The sequence below is a fragment of the Mytilus galloprovincialis genome, chromosome 2 (genome assembly GCF_965363235.1).
Source record: "Mytilus galloprovincialis chromosome 2, xbMytGall1.hap1.1, whole genome shotgun sequence".
Lineage (NCBI taxonomy): Eukaryota > Metazoa > Mollusca > Bivalvia > Mytilida > Mytilidae > Mytilus > Mytilus galloprovincialis.
The window spans coordinates 11,936,091-11,953,582 of NC_134839.1; the positions used below are offsets into that span (position 1 = coordinate 11,936,091).

General features: G+C 31.6%; 1 protein-coding gene across 2 annotated transcripts; it reads right to left on the reverse strand.

The window, feature by feature from the left end:
- Positions 1-2,769: 2,769 nt before the first annotated feature.
- On the reverse strand, positions 2,770-17,492 carry LOC143062906 (uncharacterized). Of its 2 annotated transcripts, none has more exons than XM_076234723.1 (14): positions 17,396-17,492; positions 16,598-16,826; positions 14,828-14,929; positions 14,122-14,259; positions 13,661-13,756; positions 12,891-13,034; positions 12,279-12,374; positions 10,948-11,096; positions 8,275-8,373; positions 7,024-7,151; positions 6,735-6,865; positions 5,821-5,868; positions 3,982-4,178; positions 2,770-3,293 (listed from the first exon to the last, which is right to left on the reverse strand). In XM_076234723.1, the coding sequence occupies exons 2-14, from the start codon at positions 16,742-16,744 to the stop codon at positions 3,059-3,061; spliced, it is 1,710 nt and encodes a 569-aa protein (XP_076090838.1). In that variant the 5' UTR covers positions 16,745-16,826; positions 17,396-17,492; the 3' UTR covers positions 2,770-3,058. The 2 variants fall into 2 exon arrangements, with proteins under 2 accessions (XP_076090838.1, XP_076090839.1); XM_076234724.1 differs by lacking the exon at positions 17,396-17,492 and adding an exon at positions 17,006-17,130.

Sequence of the window (17,492 nt, forward strand, 5' to 3'; positions counted from 1 at the left end):
ACCAAAAATAGACTAAACAGTAAAAGTTATATTCATAAAGACAATCAAAAGAATGAAGGGTACGTTACTTGTTGAACATGGTATCTGACGGGTTGAAAGTTGTAATAACCTTTGTTATAGAATCTAGTCTGAATTCGTCCATCTGTGTAGATGTCAAGGAAAAGATAAAGATGCAATGACTCATTGAAAAGTATGTTATTGAGTGAAAGCACATCATCAATCAATATGGAAGCGCAATTAATGTTCTTTTCAAGAAGCTTTTTCTTTTTGTCTTTGAGGAGGTTCTGTATTTAATATGTTTCATAAGAGTGCATGAACAAGTGAAGTAAATGTGCATAATAACGACTTGTTTAAAAATATAAAAATGGTTAAAGGACTATTTTATAGATGACTGTATGGGGACCAGTTATCTATAAAATCGTACTTACTACTCATTTTTATATAAAAAACCAAAAGACGCTGTAATGTTTTTGTGCATATCTACTCGGCGTACTGAACTCCAAGATAAATGCAAAAAGTAAAATCACAAAAATACTGAACTTAGAGGAAGATCAATTGGGAAAGTCCATAATCACATGGCAAAATTAAATAACAAAACGCATCAAAAACGAATGGACAAAAACTGTCATATTCCTGACTTGGTACAGGCATTTTCAAATGTAGAAAATGGAAAACGGGAAGTCCATAAAACAGACACAACCTACGTTAGACTTTATAAAAAACACAACTAATTGAAAATAAACCGGTCATATTCCTGTATTGGTATAGGCATTTTCTGCGGATTAGTAGCTTGGAACAGCCGTATAGGCACCCTTGTAAGTTTGATTACGATTGCACGTGGAGAGTAAATAAACTCATCATAGATACCAGGATTAAATTTTGTGTTGACGCCATATAAACACATGTCAGCATCTTTATTTTTATTCAAAGTACCTTAACGGATTGTTCAGATGCATCAAAAATCCACACCTTTACATTTAAACCCTTTATTCAGAGTTTGATGCCAGGTCGCTATTGCTTATTTTGAAAGGGTTAATAGCTTGAATAGATGTTTTATGAAGCAGTTGTCTAGTCAACGTATATAGCACTATATTTTAAGACAGCCATACAATTTTTATTTTTTTTTATAGGGAAAGAGGTATCTGTTTCCTACTTTCGATAACTCCACCATTCGAATCGAATATTGTTGGTCCTTTTATAATAGAGAAAATATAACTAAGTGATACCAGAGACTTTAATTTCACTACAAAATACTTATGTCCTATAACTGTATGATAATCCGTAAGATGGCGAATACGTACATTTCCTTTTGTGAGCATTAGTTTAATAGTAACCCAAACAATACAAACTAACCGTAACAGGTATATATCATATGCAAAATCTACAAAATCTTTGAGAGCATCAAAATAAAATTAGCCCAAATAAAACAGTCACATTCATAATTGCCTTTGGAACCTGTAACTTATTGTTAAAAAAGAAAGTGAAAAGTTACCATGTGATATACGTGTAAAACCATCAATGGTGTCATCAAATCTGTGTTTTGATATAAGCTTATGGTACGGATTTCCGTGCGAATAGTGCTTGTTTCTTGGGTTAATCTTCATCAAGTACACTGGAGGAAACGATGTTAAAAGTTAAGAGTAAAACAACAAATCGGGCCTATATAGAACATTCAAACTTATCTTAATAAAGGCAACAGTAGTATACCGCTATTCGAAAGTCATAAATCGATTGAGAGAAAACAAATCCGGGTTATGGGCTAAAACCGAGGGAAACACATCAACTATAAGAGGACAGAAACACTGAAGTGCAACAAAAACAATTGACAATGCAACACACATATAAATGAACTATAAGATTACAACTGCCATTTCCCTGACTTGGAAAAGGAAATCTAAAAAAAAGAAGATTGGTGGGTTGAACCTAGTTTTGTGCCTAGGCAAACCTCGCGATTTTATGGCAATGTTAAATATAACACTAAAATGACAGGAATACATTACAAATAAATGCAAGAACATTCAGGACATTTTGGTCATATCGTTTCATTCGTCTCTTATTTCGTACTCAGATTACTCCAGTAGCCTGCAGTCATGTGGTTCCAAGGAATATTGATTCGGTTATAAAATTTGTTTCGGTCTTCCAACTGAGTTGATTTTAGCGCTGCTGGGGAATACTGTGTAGACAACACGCGCGTCTAGCGTGCTGACGTATTGCCGTACCGGCGTACTCAATTATAAGCATGGTTTCATTGATGACTTTAACTGTTTAATGTATAAGAGATATTAATAAATTTCACCCAACGGTTTTATAAAGATAAGTCAATTAAGTGTGGTTGATTTATAATTTGACTAAATTTCTTCCAATGGTATATAAGATGTTAAAGAAAATGATAATCTTAACATAAATATTTTATTTTCGTATTGCATAACTTTGAAATATCAAATGGTTTAATTTATATTAACAAATTATATATTTATAAAACATTATGCTAGGCAAACATATATAATATAATAGAAAACAATAAGGTAGTCTAGGACTCACAATTCACAAGAACTGTTAACAAATGTCTACTTTCTGTACCTACTATGTACAGAAAGTTTGACTTGTATATATATAAACATCTTTGTTGAGATTTAACAATAAACCATTCATCTTTGTTTTCCTTTTTATGTCTTACGTACTGTTATTACCCATATTACCTAAATAATGCCCCTTAATCGACTTTTCATAATGATTCATTTTAATTTTACAGATCAACCAGCTAGGTTAATAATCAACGAATTTTATTTATAAAATTTTGTAATATGGTTAAGAATACAAGTTTTAATCTACTTAAATATTTTGTTGATACTTGAATTGTGTATGTGTTCGATTCATAACCTATCCGCATAACAATTTGGATGAGAAAAATATATACGTTATGGTATGTAGCCAACAGTGAATACATATGCAGATGCCACGTGTGTTTGATTTCAATCTTGAAACACCCGTCACAAAATCTTACTGTTGTAGATCTAGATCTTCAAATTTATTGCAGACATCAATAGAGTTTGGCAATCTACTCAAAACGACTGTATCTATTATTTGTTTCAACGACTGCCTCAACAGAAAATGAATATCCTCTTTGATCAGCTGTTAAATTATTACTATTTACTATGTTTTGTGAAACTTGATTGGCTGATGGATGTGCTGGGGTAAAAATTGTTTGAATATCTGGTGTTTTATTTCCTTGTATTCGTATTGTGGATAGCCGCCCTCTTTTGTAACAAACACCAAGACTTGTTGCTAAAAACCTGCAAAACATGGAAATTTGAAATAAAAGTATTGCTTAAACTTTGAATTTAAGTGGACACATGCTAGTCAAAATATTTCATAAAACATTTTTCCACAATGCCACTATATTAGAGAAAATAGTTAATGACATAGTTTGGATATTTCCTTTAGGATTGATCTAACATTTTCTACATAAGGACATGCCTGTACCAATCAGGAATATGACAGTTGGATTCAATTCGTTTGATGTTTTTGAGCTTTTGATTTTGCCATTTGATTACAGATTTTCCATTATAATTTTTGGCACAATGTTGATTGTTGTACCACTACAATTGATATTTTAACCTATATATTATTATTGTTTGTTCACACATCGTTGTCAATATTATTGAATTCTATGTGACTGTCATACAAGTGAGGGGGTTTGGCTAGCTTTAAGTTTCAAGTTTTTGATTTTGATTTTGCCATTTGATTTGGGACTTTCCGTTTTGAATTTTCCTCGGAGATTTTTTTTTTTATTATTGTACTTACCACCAAAGTTTTTATTTCCTCTATTGCTCTTTTTGCTTGTCTACTTGTTTGAGTATATTTGAAGTATATCATTTGTTGCTTAAGGAATCACCATGCCTGTATCATGCTATTATAAGTGTTTTCCTCATAGATTGGTTTTTGTATATAAATAAAAGATGATTGTCTACATTATCTTACCTTAAACATCCTAATTCCACCAAAATACACAAGCCAATTGTCAGAACATCTATGTATGTTGCAGTTGTTACCGAATGAATCAGTGTGTATGCTCCGAATGGACTACCAACCATGATAACAAGTGACAAGAAAGTTTGTAACCAATGCCGTGTCTTGATATAACGTGGGACGAACGTCCATGTCTCCTTTAGTTGATACTTGAATGATTATGAAAAATAATAATAATATTCTAATGGCTTTGGTATAGATAACAGATACTTTGGTGATTTTGAAGTTTTATTTATAACCTGCAGATTCCTTACTTTTAACAAACTAGTTTTAATTGGCCGGTTAGAATTATGATGTTTTATACTCTATATAATGAACATGTATTATACTCTAATTTAACGTTCCCATGTGTGCATTGAAATATCCATATAAAGAAAGATAATATATTGCAGGAAATAAGGTTAATCCAGTTAATTTTCATGAAACTAGAACTTATACTATAAAACAGGTATATACCCACCTGTGATTGCTAAATACGGCCTAATGTTTTTATACGTTTACATTTCACACCCGTGGGTTCATATCAATCAGTATACAACCTTTCATATACTAGTACATTTTTTTTCAATTATATGCTTGTTTCGGAGTTGTAATTATCAACTATTTTTTTTATCAAATAAAATTGAGAATGGAAATGGGGAATGTGTCAAAGAGACAACAACCCGACCAAATAAAAAACAACAGCAGAGGGTCACCAACAGGTCTTCAATGTAGCTAGAAATTCCGGCACCCGGAGGCGTCCTTCAGCTGGCCCCTAAACAAATATATACTAGTCCAGTGATAATGAACGCCATACTAATTTCCAAATTGTACACAAGAAACTAAAATTAAAATAATACAAGACTAACAAAGGCCAGAGGCTCCTGGCTTGGGACAGGCGCAAAAATGCGGCGGGGTTAAACATGTTTGTGAGATCTCAACCCTTCCCCTATACCTCTAACCAATGTAGAAAAGTAAACGCATAACAATACGCACATTAAAATTCAGTTCAAGAGAAGTCCGAGTCTGATGTCAGAAGATGTAACCAAAGAAAATAAAAAAAAAAATGACAATAATACATAATTAACAACAGACTACTAGCAGTTAACTGACATGCCAGCTCCAGACTTCAATTAAACTAACTGAAAGATTATGATTTCATCATATGAAATCAGGCACAATCCTTCCCGTTAGGGGTTTAGTATCATACCATCATAACATATATGAGAAGAACATAACCCGTGTCATGCCAACAACTGTTTTTAGAATAAATGTGTTTAGTTCCGATGCAAAGACCTTATCAGTGACTCAATATTAACGCCAAAATATGCAATCTTTAATATTTGATATTTTTTAAACCCTCCAAATTTACCTGGGCTGTATTTGTCAAACCTTTTGGAATTTTTGGTCTTCAATGCTCTTCAAGTTTGTACTTTTATTCAGCTTTTAAACCTTTTGATTTGAGCGTCACTTGTGTGTCTAGTGTAGACAAAACACGCGTCTGGCGTACTAAATTTGAAGAATGGTATCTATGATGAGTTTAATTTACTTTTAAACGCACTAGCAATGATTTAGTGATCTAAAATGTACTTGTGTGTGTGTGTGTTCTTTCTACATAAGGAAATGCCTGTACCAAGGTAGGAACATGACAGTTCTTTTCCTCCGTTTGGTGTTTTTGAGCTTCTGGTTTTGCCTTTTGATAAGGGACTTTCCGCTTGAATTTTCTTGGAGTTCGATATTTTAGTACTTTTTATAATGTAAGTAAAACCTTTCAAATCGAAGATAAACCAGATAATTAATAAATATATTTACTTTATTCTTGCAAACTTTACATCTAAAACCATCTTCATCAGCTGAACACTTAAACAAGAAAAGCACAAATGTAATGTTCTTATATTTGTCTTATTTAACATTCTATTATATTGTAAGACCGAATTACTATTTTCTGAAGCAGGAACCTCATATCCTTCACCCCTATATTTGTTTGTATGGACTTCATGGTTTCTTTGGCTTCAACATTCAGTGTAGTATAATATCATGTGCTATTTTTCTTTTTTTTAATGTTTGTGTTGTTTCTTCTTGAAAACAAAATTATTTTTCATTCTGGAAACTCTTGTTTTCATTTCAAACTTACAAAATTCAAGAAAATATTTGAACATGTATTATGTTTTTATAACACTTATGAGTGACTGTCTCTTTGGTATTTTTCGTCCCTCTTTTACAGGGGTAGTTATTTGTATCGTCTATCATTTTTATGTAAAAAATATTTGTTCGAATTCACGGGAAAGATCTCGCTATGGAAGGCTTTTTCAATCTTTGTGTAATTTAGGTATCATATCGAAAGGGGGCATATCGAATTATTTGCTCGGATATTTATTCCGGTTTAAGATTTTCACGTTCATCTGTTGTTATAGGTTCAGGTGTGGAAGTAGGATTACCTAATGTAAAAGGGACTAAAAAGATATTGACGTCACGTATGGATATGAAAATAATTCAGTTAATGAAGATTGGCGTTATCACCTGTCGAGACACCATATTTTAAAACTCGAAAAGGAAACGAAACATCTACAATGTTCCATCAGACAGAGTTCAGATTTCATGAACTTACATTTGCACCCTATATCGTCTGGGTTTTTTGTTGTTTTTTTTTGTGTGTATGTGTGTTTTATAGATAAAAATTCTTAAACGGAAATATACTAGTTAGAATAAAACGCTCAGAGAAATACCTCCATTAGCCATTTTCGGAGACATTCGTGATGGACTGATGCAACATCCCCTTTACACTGGCACGGTTGTATCAAATCCCCAGCATCAATTCGTTCTGGATCATAGCATATCCAACAATCTTGCTTTGTACCTGGTAAATATATCAGGACTTAAAACGAAATTCAAATTACACATTTCAGACTGACGCTAATGTTAAATAAACACATTTAATCTTCAAAATTAAAATTCAATTGAAAAAGTTATAACTGTATAGTATTGAAAAATTCGGTACCATTCATAAATAATTACCATTATCTGTAGATATTGTCCCATAATTTGGATGAACCGTTGGCTCCGTGTTTTCTTCCTGCGTGCAACTGTCAATTTTCAACGTTTTGAAGAGTTTCTGTGGATTTAGTACCCATAAACTTTCTGGACTGAAATAAATAAAAAGTGGGAGTAATATAAATAATGATTTTGTTAATATGCTTCCGTCTCCAAAGTACAAACTATTTTTGTCGCTCTTCCTGACGGTATTAGGAAGTGTTTGGTGTGATGCTTATTTATATATTAGAACAAACACCATTGAACTATTAAATCGAAGAGAAAGAAGAACGCCTTAATGTGAGTTCGTTAATTGCTTTGAATCTGATTGTGTGTCCATAGATTGATCCAAACTTTTTTTCCTAACCTTACAAAAATTTTCGGGTAACCTATCATTTTTCCAAGAATTCGGCTTGCTTATAAATACTAGGCCTATGAATATGAACTCAAGACCCGCGTTGTAGCCATATATTATGCTTGGAGTAGAACACATAAGTAGTTCAAATAATTTCTATCACAACTGAAGTAGCACAAGAGCTCTGTCTATTGAGCATATTTATTGTCCATTAAGGAAATTTTCCAAGTTGATCCATTTAGATATCATTAAAACAAATATTAACACATATTTAGATCGAATTATAGACCTTAGAAATGGTGCCTCCAAATCAGGGAACCTGGTTTTCCTTTAAGTTTGTACTCAACCGTCTCAAATTTCAGTCCATGTTTTTTTAGTTGTAAAAACTGTCGATGACAATGCATCTTGACAGATTGACAGTATTGCCAGTAATATATAGAAATGATAAAAATTATGATTCACATAGTTCCTTTTTTTGTATTATATCCATAAAGCACATATTAAATCAAACGTTCACAACCAGAAACAAAAACATTGTGAGAAATAAAACTGACCCTTTTCAAAATAAAAGCTGTCAAAATGGCAATGACTCTCTACTCCGGAGAAAACTTGTCAACTCAGTTTAGTTGAATTGTATCATACTTATTAAGATCTACAGTATTAAACTAAATTCTTATCCTGTTATTCAATGTAAAAAATGTGAAAGTATTGAAATTCAAATAGTATGGGAACAATATCGAATTCATACGGAATAAAAGAAGGCGCTTAGAATAGAAAGCATCGTTTAAATCATCACTTGATCAAAAATTCATATCACAAGGAAACTGGTAAATTCACAAATATGTAACTTTAAGGAATCAGGTACTTTTTTTAAAACATACCTTTTGCAGTTCCAAAGGACACAAGGAAACCATAAAACAACACCAAATTCGGCAATTCTGAAGCCAATGTCATAAAAGTTTTGGTCAAACACTGGAAGGCTGAAATAAATGCCGAAAAGTCTACCAAATCAATCTTTTGTATGCTTGAGCATTTAATTTTGACATTTGATAGAATTTTCTTTGGAGATTGGTATTTTGTTATGTTTGTTCTCTTTAATCATTCGAAATAATATGTGTCTGCTTTTTTATTTTCCTGCTTTCAATCCAAACTAATTCAAATCAATACATTTTTTCATCTTCTGATTGAAAAATATCAAATGTAATTTGTAACAACGTTTCGTAATAACAACGTTTGAGAAAAGTGACAAGTACGTGAGTTTATAAAAAATCTATTTAAGGGGACTCGCAGGTATAAATCAATAATGTTCTTAAATATAGGATTGTGCAATATTGTTCTGTAAATGAAATTTATCATATACTTAATAGAAAAATAAAATAAAAATATGGGGTCACTGTTTATTTAAGTTCACAATCTGCCTTCGAAAGTAGCACACATTTTTGTAAAGGTACTTTTTTCTTGTTGAACTCAATCTAATTAAAATTAAATCCTTTAATTGCTCCTGTTCTGATATGTCGCGCATCAAGATGCGCGACATATCAGAACAGGAGCAATTAAAGGATTTAATTTTAATTAGATTGTGTTGAACTAATAGGAGAAAATAGAGGTAATAGCGAAATAAAAATAGAACTTTCTGAAATTTTTGTACCCTCGAGCCTCCTTAACACTGATCTACAATTGTTTCAAATAAATTGAATATCATTTGATTCATAAATAGCGCTTCGACATGTAGGGAAAACATCAGTATTTATTTAATTTTTCAAATGAGAATATTTTGTAGCAAAGACTGTTGGGTTTTGAAGTGTTTACTTCGCGTTGTGTTCGATTAGGTTTGTCTCTCAATAAAATACAATTGTATGGTTCAAAACTCATTCAAACATAAACATATAATCATAGTTACAATAACATAGAAATGCGACGTCACATCGTTAGTGGCGACGGTACAAATAGGAACTCATAACGTTCCCGCAATCCTCGACATCTGGTCACGGCACCTATGTTGGGTTTTGAGGTGTATACTTCGCGTTGTGTTCGATTAGGTGTGACTCTCAATGAAATACAAGTGTATGGTTCAATATTCATTCAATCATAAGCATATAATCATAGAAACGCGACGTCGCATACTTAGTGGCGACGGTACATATAGGAACGTATAACGTTCCCGCAATCCTTGACAAAGACAGTGCATTTACAGATAGGTATACACTTCTGCATGTTGTCAAATGACGTTAATGCTAATTGGCCCGGATAGCCACAAAAACAGGTTCAACTAACCATTTGTTCTTAAAATGGTCTGTACCATATTAGTAATATGGCAGTTGTTATCTAATAGTTCGTTTCTATGTATGTATGTTGCATTTTCTTCTGTTTTTGTTTCACTTCAGTGTTTCTGTTGTTTCTTTGTTTTCCTCTTATAGTTGATGTGTGTCCCTCAATTTTAGTTTGCAACCCGGATTTGTTTTATCTCAATCCGACAATCAATTTACGGCTTTTGAACAGGGTATACTACTGTTGCCTTCATTTAGAAAGAAGATCAATAATCTACCTCTATTTTCTTTAAATTCGTTGAAATAAAAATGATGTTATGTTTGTAGTTTATAGAATATTTGATATACGTGTCGGAAAAAATAACCATCAATTAAAAGCAAATTTTCAATCCACAAGTGCCTGTAGGTAGTAATACCTAGTTTTGGTTTTGCTACAATTAAGAGTTTTTATGCCCCACCTACGATAGTAGAGGGGCATTATGTTTTCTGGTCTGTGCCTCCGTTCGTCCGTTCGTCCGTCCGTCCGTTCGTCCGTCCGTCCGTCTGTCCCACTCCAGGTTAAAGTTTTTGGTCAAGGTAGTTTTTGATGAAGTTCAAGTCCAATCGACTTCAAACTTTGTACACATGTTCCCTATGATATGATCTTTCTAATTTTAATGCCAAATTAGAGTTTTTACCCCAATTTCACGGTCCACTGAACATGGAAAATGATAGTGCGAGTGGGGCATTCGTGTACTGAGGACACATTCTTGTTTTTCTTATTTCAAAAATGTAACACAAAGGTTTGTACTTATATTTATGCAAACAAATGTATATATGATAAATTATTATAATTCATAACATTACGTTTTTGTATAATTGTCTAATTTAAATTTTCGTGTTGATGGCAAGATTTTGCATTATATTCTTGTCGTAAGGTTTAAGTAAGGTCAAATGTATAGTTATCAAAGGTACCAGGATTATAATTTAGTATGCCAGACGCGCGTTTCGTCTACATGAGACTCACCAGTGACGCTCATATCAAAATATTTATAAAGCCAAACTAGTACAAAATTGAAGAGCATTGGGGATCCAAAATTAAAAAAAGTTGTGCCAAATACGGCTAAGGTAATCTATGCCTGGGATAAGAAAATACTTAGTTATTCGAAAAAATTTAATTTGGTAAACAGGAACAATATATATACAATTCGTGCTCAAACTTGAAGTTGAAATAAAATAAAAACAACCTTTTTACAATATATTTGTTGAACTAAAAATAACCACGGAAAAGAGATGACAGGTATGTACCTTTTCTTCCAATTATCTCTGAAAGCATCTGATATGAGAAACAGACCAGTTAGTAGTTGCAGACATGCTTGTGCTATCAAACCCAGTCTAGACATATGTAACTGCCAGGGATCCACATTACTTTGGGTTTTATTGAAAGCCCCTCGCACCTGTTTTAGAAAGAAAGCAAGAAATGTAAAGAGTAAGAATTATGAATCTAACATCATGATTCTTTTACTGCTTTATCTTAATGTTCTTTTGAAATTATTTTAGAATTTCAATTTCAAGAAGGTTTCTTTATTATCAGAAGTGAAAACTCATTACTTGGATAGTTTTTCTTGTAGTTACCACAACAAATGTTACAACGACCATTGAGTCATATAGATTGCACTCTTGTAGTTCTGTATGTTCGTTTAGGTCTGTGCTTTCCTTTGTTGTTGTTCTATTTTATTTTAACGTTTATTTTCTCAGCGAATTGGGTATTTAATGGCAAGTGTGGTTTATTATACTAAATCTGTGGTAGTTACTGTATGTATCATTATCAAAAGGTACAACACACTTCATGTTTATGTGTTTGTGCTTTTCGAAACCATGAGGTGCTGTGTTGCAGTGATTCTCAGTGCCACAACTACCATTTTAATATTGTACGAAAAATATTCAGCAAATAAGTCATTGTGACAAACATGTATACATATGAAACTTTTGCTCTGTTTTAAATCATTGAGGTGCATTTGTAGTTATTTTTCATTTTTAGCGCAGAAATGTTCCGAAATACAGAATCCAAATCTTTATTAACAACTATGTTTTGTCGAAGATAGCTTTCCACTATGTGGGAAAACACAAACCAAAATGACTAAGTTTTTTTTTTTAGAAAAATGGGCCTTATTTTGACACAATCTGTTTAGATCTCGATTGATTCTTCATAAACTCTGAACTTTTGATATATAAACTGAACAGTATACACTACTTTTATAATTTGAAATACAGGATGTTATGATATCGAAGTGAAAGTGAAATGGAATGATTTGTCTGCATTATTATTTTTATTTTAATTCGCAGATTTTCAATTGAATTTGAGCGTTCCTGGTGGAGGAATTTATAAAATGTTCTTTTCTTTTTCAATTTCACAGCGAGAGGTACAGTTTGTAGAATTTGACTGATGACTAGTTCAATGAAATTAATAACTAAGGAATAATAAATGAGTACAAACATATTGTCATTAACCTTCCAGAAAATCATTAATATTCTAGAGAAAAAACAAATGATTTTACGTTCCCTCGACACTTAAAGATAGAAGAAAAACTGTAAGTTGCTTTAAATAGATAATTTTATGAACGGAAAACAAAATATACCTTAAAGTACACTTCAACTCCATAGACCAGGAAGAATACAACAGCAATTATGAGCAACAAACCAACGCACCCATTGCAAATTCTGTATATATTATCCTGTAAAGAAAAGAAGAATTTCATGTTGTTATCAATATTTAGCAACTTTTTTATTTGATATGTTTAAAGATCTGGGTCTCTCTTTGTCTATTCAATATTTAAATTCTTCGTAGGTTTATAATAAAATGAATGATATTTTCAAACCTTGTCGACCCTACTGTTGGAGTTTGTTAATGTTATCTCTTTTGTGTTGGTATAGTATTGCTTGTGTTGTTTGTAGTAAGGTATGCAGCATATGAGTCAGTTGTTTTATGCGCCTTTTGTTCTCAATACGATACTTTTAATTTACTGTTCTAGTCTCTTCATTTAATAAAATGAGTTTAACAGTGAGATCAAGGTATTACATCTCTATAAATCCATTTACTTTATTTTGTTACTTTTACTCTGATGCGGGAAAAACTAAAAGAAATATGACACCAGGTATTAGTCATGCTTGTTATTCTGTAATTTAATGTTTTATCAGTCCGAATTTTCTAAAAAAAAAAAAATTTTTTGCATTATATTTAACATACTCACAGAAATGACAGGGTCATCTATATCTGTAGCGACGAGCTGTGTGACAAGTAATCCTGATATGACGACATTAATTACAACAAATCCTATTATTGATTTACTCAGGAATCTTGGTTTATCACAGTCAATACCCTCCAAATGAAATGCCTGAGGTAAAATACAACATAGTTTAAATTTACGCTTAACTCAGCTTTATATTTAAAAATAAGTGTTGTGCAAAGTTTTTGGTAGATACTATACACTATCAACTATACCCTTTTGTGAATGCAGTTTTATGCAGATGTAAAATATTTATTCTTTGAATTTTCCAAGGCAACATAACAATAGATTTCAGTTTGTTCACATCAATATTTCTATTTCGAAGGATAATTCCAAGTACAGAACAATGGTTAAGCATTTAAGATGACTATAAGCCATTTGATATAAAAAAAATTGCGAGCCCTTTTTATAATGTCATGCTATCATCTCATATAACGATAGCAATATTGCTTGCTTTGAATGTTCTGCGTAAGAATATATCGTGTGAGTATTCCTTAAATTATACTCAGAACAATGTGAATTTGTACCAACGACACTAAAAGTGTATCCCTTTTTGTATTTAGGAAAAACCGATATTTTAAGATTTGTTTCATATTTAACATTTCTTTCCTATCCGTATAGATGAAAAGAAGCTTCTGTCTGATTATTATAATGCATCTTGATTAACTATGAATTATCCTGTCCTGCATGATAACTGATTAGCAAAAAAATAGTTTTTGGTTCTGTTTAATTACCTCTGCCCAGAAACATACTATTAAAGATGAACCTGATAACAATATAGGATAGTAAGCACTCCACAGGTGTATTGAGGCTTGATCCGATATGTGCATCTGCAAATATATATATCAATTTAATTAACTAGATAATAAGATGTATTAAATTATCAATGACTTCGTAATAAGCATCGTGCAAAAGTAACTTGGAAATTCGAGCTAGTAAAAACAAAATGTCTTTTATGTCATTCCAGATTTTAAATTACGCATCGTAAGTTTTCATTTCTTTGACAGACAATTCAACAGATTTCTACACAAAAAATGCACTGTCTATGTTTTAATATTTAATTCACGTTGTAATCGGAGAGACAAAGAAACGAACTATCACTTTCTTTTGCAGTATATGTTCATTAAAAATATTGCCATCGACTAAATAAAGTATACTGTACTTCTTAAATGTTTTATAGACATCTCCTACATACCTTTGTAAAGAAATAAACACCTCTGATAGCTGTAGCAAAGATCGTCAATATGTACAACAGTTTAGGGCCTGTTATTTTGAAAACTGTTTTCCAAGACTTCGTCTTTTGCTTTTGATATTCATTGCTTATACATAAAAACTGAAATAAAGCAAACATAGACAATCAAATATTTTCTAATTTTGTGAATTGATGTTTGCTTTGTTTTGTCTCTTTAGTATCATTTCGAAATCTATCAATTGTTTGTAGATAACATGGTTGTTAGAATTTGAAATCATCAGTTCCTGTATAAAATAGTAACAACAAAATAAATGAAAAGAGCAGAAAAAAACAGTGGAGGACTAAAACACTATATAGATAGTTTGGAGAGATTGAAAAGGTAATGAAAGAACATCTTTGCCGAAGTCAAACCGGGTTCTCGGTTTTGGAAGATATATCAGTCCTTTTTATCTATAACTTCGTGTTGTGCTTTTGAAAATGAAATCATTCGTTTTACTTTGGTATTGTCTGCTTTTATTAAACTTTTTGAATATCCTCTGTGTATCTTCTTCTATCTCTTTTCGTTAGACTGCATTATGTAACATTAAGTCGGAAAACAAATCTATTTGGAATGAAAATTATAGAATAAAGTTTGTAAATGCCTAGATACAACCATGAAATGTTGATATTTAACATTCATTACTAACATAATGTAAATTATTAAACATACCAGTTGAACAAATGCTACTAGACATAGAAAAACAAATATTGTACCAAACGCCATAAAATATCCGAGGTTTGCATCTTGGCATGAACCACCAGTAAACTGGATCTGAAATTCGAATATTGATGATATTATAAATTGAACTATGATGTAATTCTAGTTAATAAAGATTGCAAAGTCACTGAGGGTTTCCATTATGTATCAAATTGTGTAGTGCATACTGACGAGTCATATAAAGAAAAACAATGCGTTTGGCGTTCTTAACTTTAAGTCTACTCTTACCAAAGCATATCTCGTTCAGTCTATACATAAAGGTTGGTATATAAAAGAGAAGTTCGAGTAAGAGTTAGTCAACACCACCTTAAAAAAATTATATTTGTGTATGTTCTTTGAACATTTCAATGAGTATGCAACAATCTTCTCTGGATAAGATAGGGACATCATCTGTTTATTTTATTTTATTCCATCATGGTTAATTGAAAATTAATTATGACATTACTAGTAAACCAATTTTGATTTGAAACCGTTATTTCGATCTGAAAAAAGCTCTGAAAGGATTGTTCAGTCGTTTTGTTTTTTCTGTACATAAACAAATAATGCTAAATCATCTGAAAATACATTTAAACAGTACAAGATTGACTGCAAGCTAAAAGACTTGAACGACACTGACTTTACTGCAGTGTATACATTAATTAAACTAAGGCGTGCGTTTCGTCTACAATAAAATCAGTGACGCTCGAATCATAAAATTTAAATAGTCAAAATAAAGTAAGAAGTTGATCAGGATTCACCAGAAAACTGACGGACAGAGAGAACAAGACTGATAAAGGAGTAGGTCCAGTAAGACCCCTTTTTGGCCCCAAAATATAGCAGTTTTACAAAATTGTTAAAATGTAAACTTTTAGTTATTTATTGGATAGTAGAATGGTGCTGCTACATAAATATGGGCTGTTTTTGACAATACAATGCACATATATTGGGTACTAGCACCATTAAGTCATGCTTAATTACTGAAATCTTAACAATTTCAGCATTTTACTTAAATTTTATACGGTTTCCGTGTAAAACGAAAGTGGCCGCATTCGTGTTCATCCAAAATATTGAAATGTAAGTTGTATTTAATGATAATACATAACATATATAAAGATTGAAGATGAACACGGATGCGGCCACTTTCGTTTTTGACAAAAACCATCTGAAAAGTGACATTTTTTCGCATATTTGGTAGATTTTTCATATTTGAGCTTTAATCGGAACGTTTTTAATGACTAATAAAGTTAAAATCTTTCACATAAATTAATAGAATCATATGAAATAGACACTTAAGTGTTTAAAAAGTGGTCAAAATCTTTCGTCAGATAAAACTGAAATTTGAGGCCAAAATCGGTCCTTACCGGACCTACTCCTTTATTGTTCATACTTTTCTGATGATTTTAAGATCAAAATGACGATTTATAACTTAAATTCATTCAAAAGTGTAGACACTTGCCACTACAAATTGATGACCTTTGATAATTTAAAAAAAAAAACAGAGATTGTATTATAAATGCGCCCAACTATAAACCTGTCAATTTATAAATTTCTTTATTACATTACAAAATGGAATATATCTGCAAAAGTAGGTTCATTGTTTCGATTTCGTTGTGTGTAATATTGTAGGCTTTCCACACAGACCAATTCGGTCATTTGCATGTCATTACGAAGTCGAGATGTTTTAAAAATAACGACTTGGTTGATATAGGTTTACTTAAAGCAATGGGACAATGTCATACATACCAAACATATACACTGACCATCTTGACAAAATCCATTCCCCGAGCAATTTTTATGAACACATATATCGTCTTCCATAGATTCAGTTAATCCAAGAGCATATTTAGCATAAGCGGTGACTGCCATTTTAAGAGAGACCGTTGATGTCATTATCAAATACTGATATATCTAAGTCTATTTGTATTAAATTCTATTGTATACCATACGCAACAACAAATATCCATGAATGTATCTGAAAGGAAACAAAATGTTTTCTTTTCAAATCCATGTATAAAGCAAGTTATTACAAAATAGGATGATCAAGTACATACAGTTTCAAACATTTAGGCGGTTATTTCGAAATAGAATAAATAGATTGTTAATTCACGTGTTTCGGGTTTAATGAGATAGCTGCTTTTTGTAATCGAGTACCCTATTTCTGTATTGATCCTTTTTTTCTCTGATGATGGCAGTTTTTAACGACCTTGACTGACTACACAGCCCTCGCACGGTTTCTCAAATATCCTTGTACGTTTATTTACCCGAACAGTTGTACCAATCTTGTATCAATTAAAAAAATAAGGTACAATTCAGCCAAACAAGTTTAAAGAACTTTGATCATATCTTATACTAAAAAATATTAAATGTTCAAGTCAATATTCTAAATTTTACTTTAAATTTGGTAAATCAATTTAGTTTCTTTATGCCTTCAGCTATAAAAATCTTAACACATACAAAATTTCATAACAAATAACAAATTAATAAAAAAAAAAAAAATGTATTGATAATTTGATGTAAGTAATAAGAATGTAATAAACTTACAATGTCATTTGAAATCCTATGTAAAATTTTCATTGTATTGATTAGATACTGAAATATGTCGGACCATTTGTAAACATTCATCGTTGTTATCTTAAAT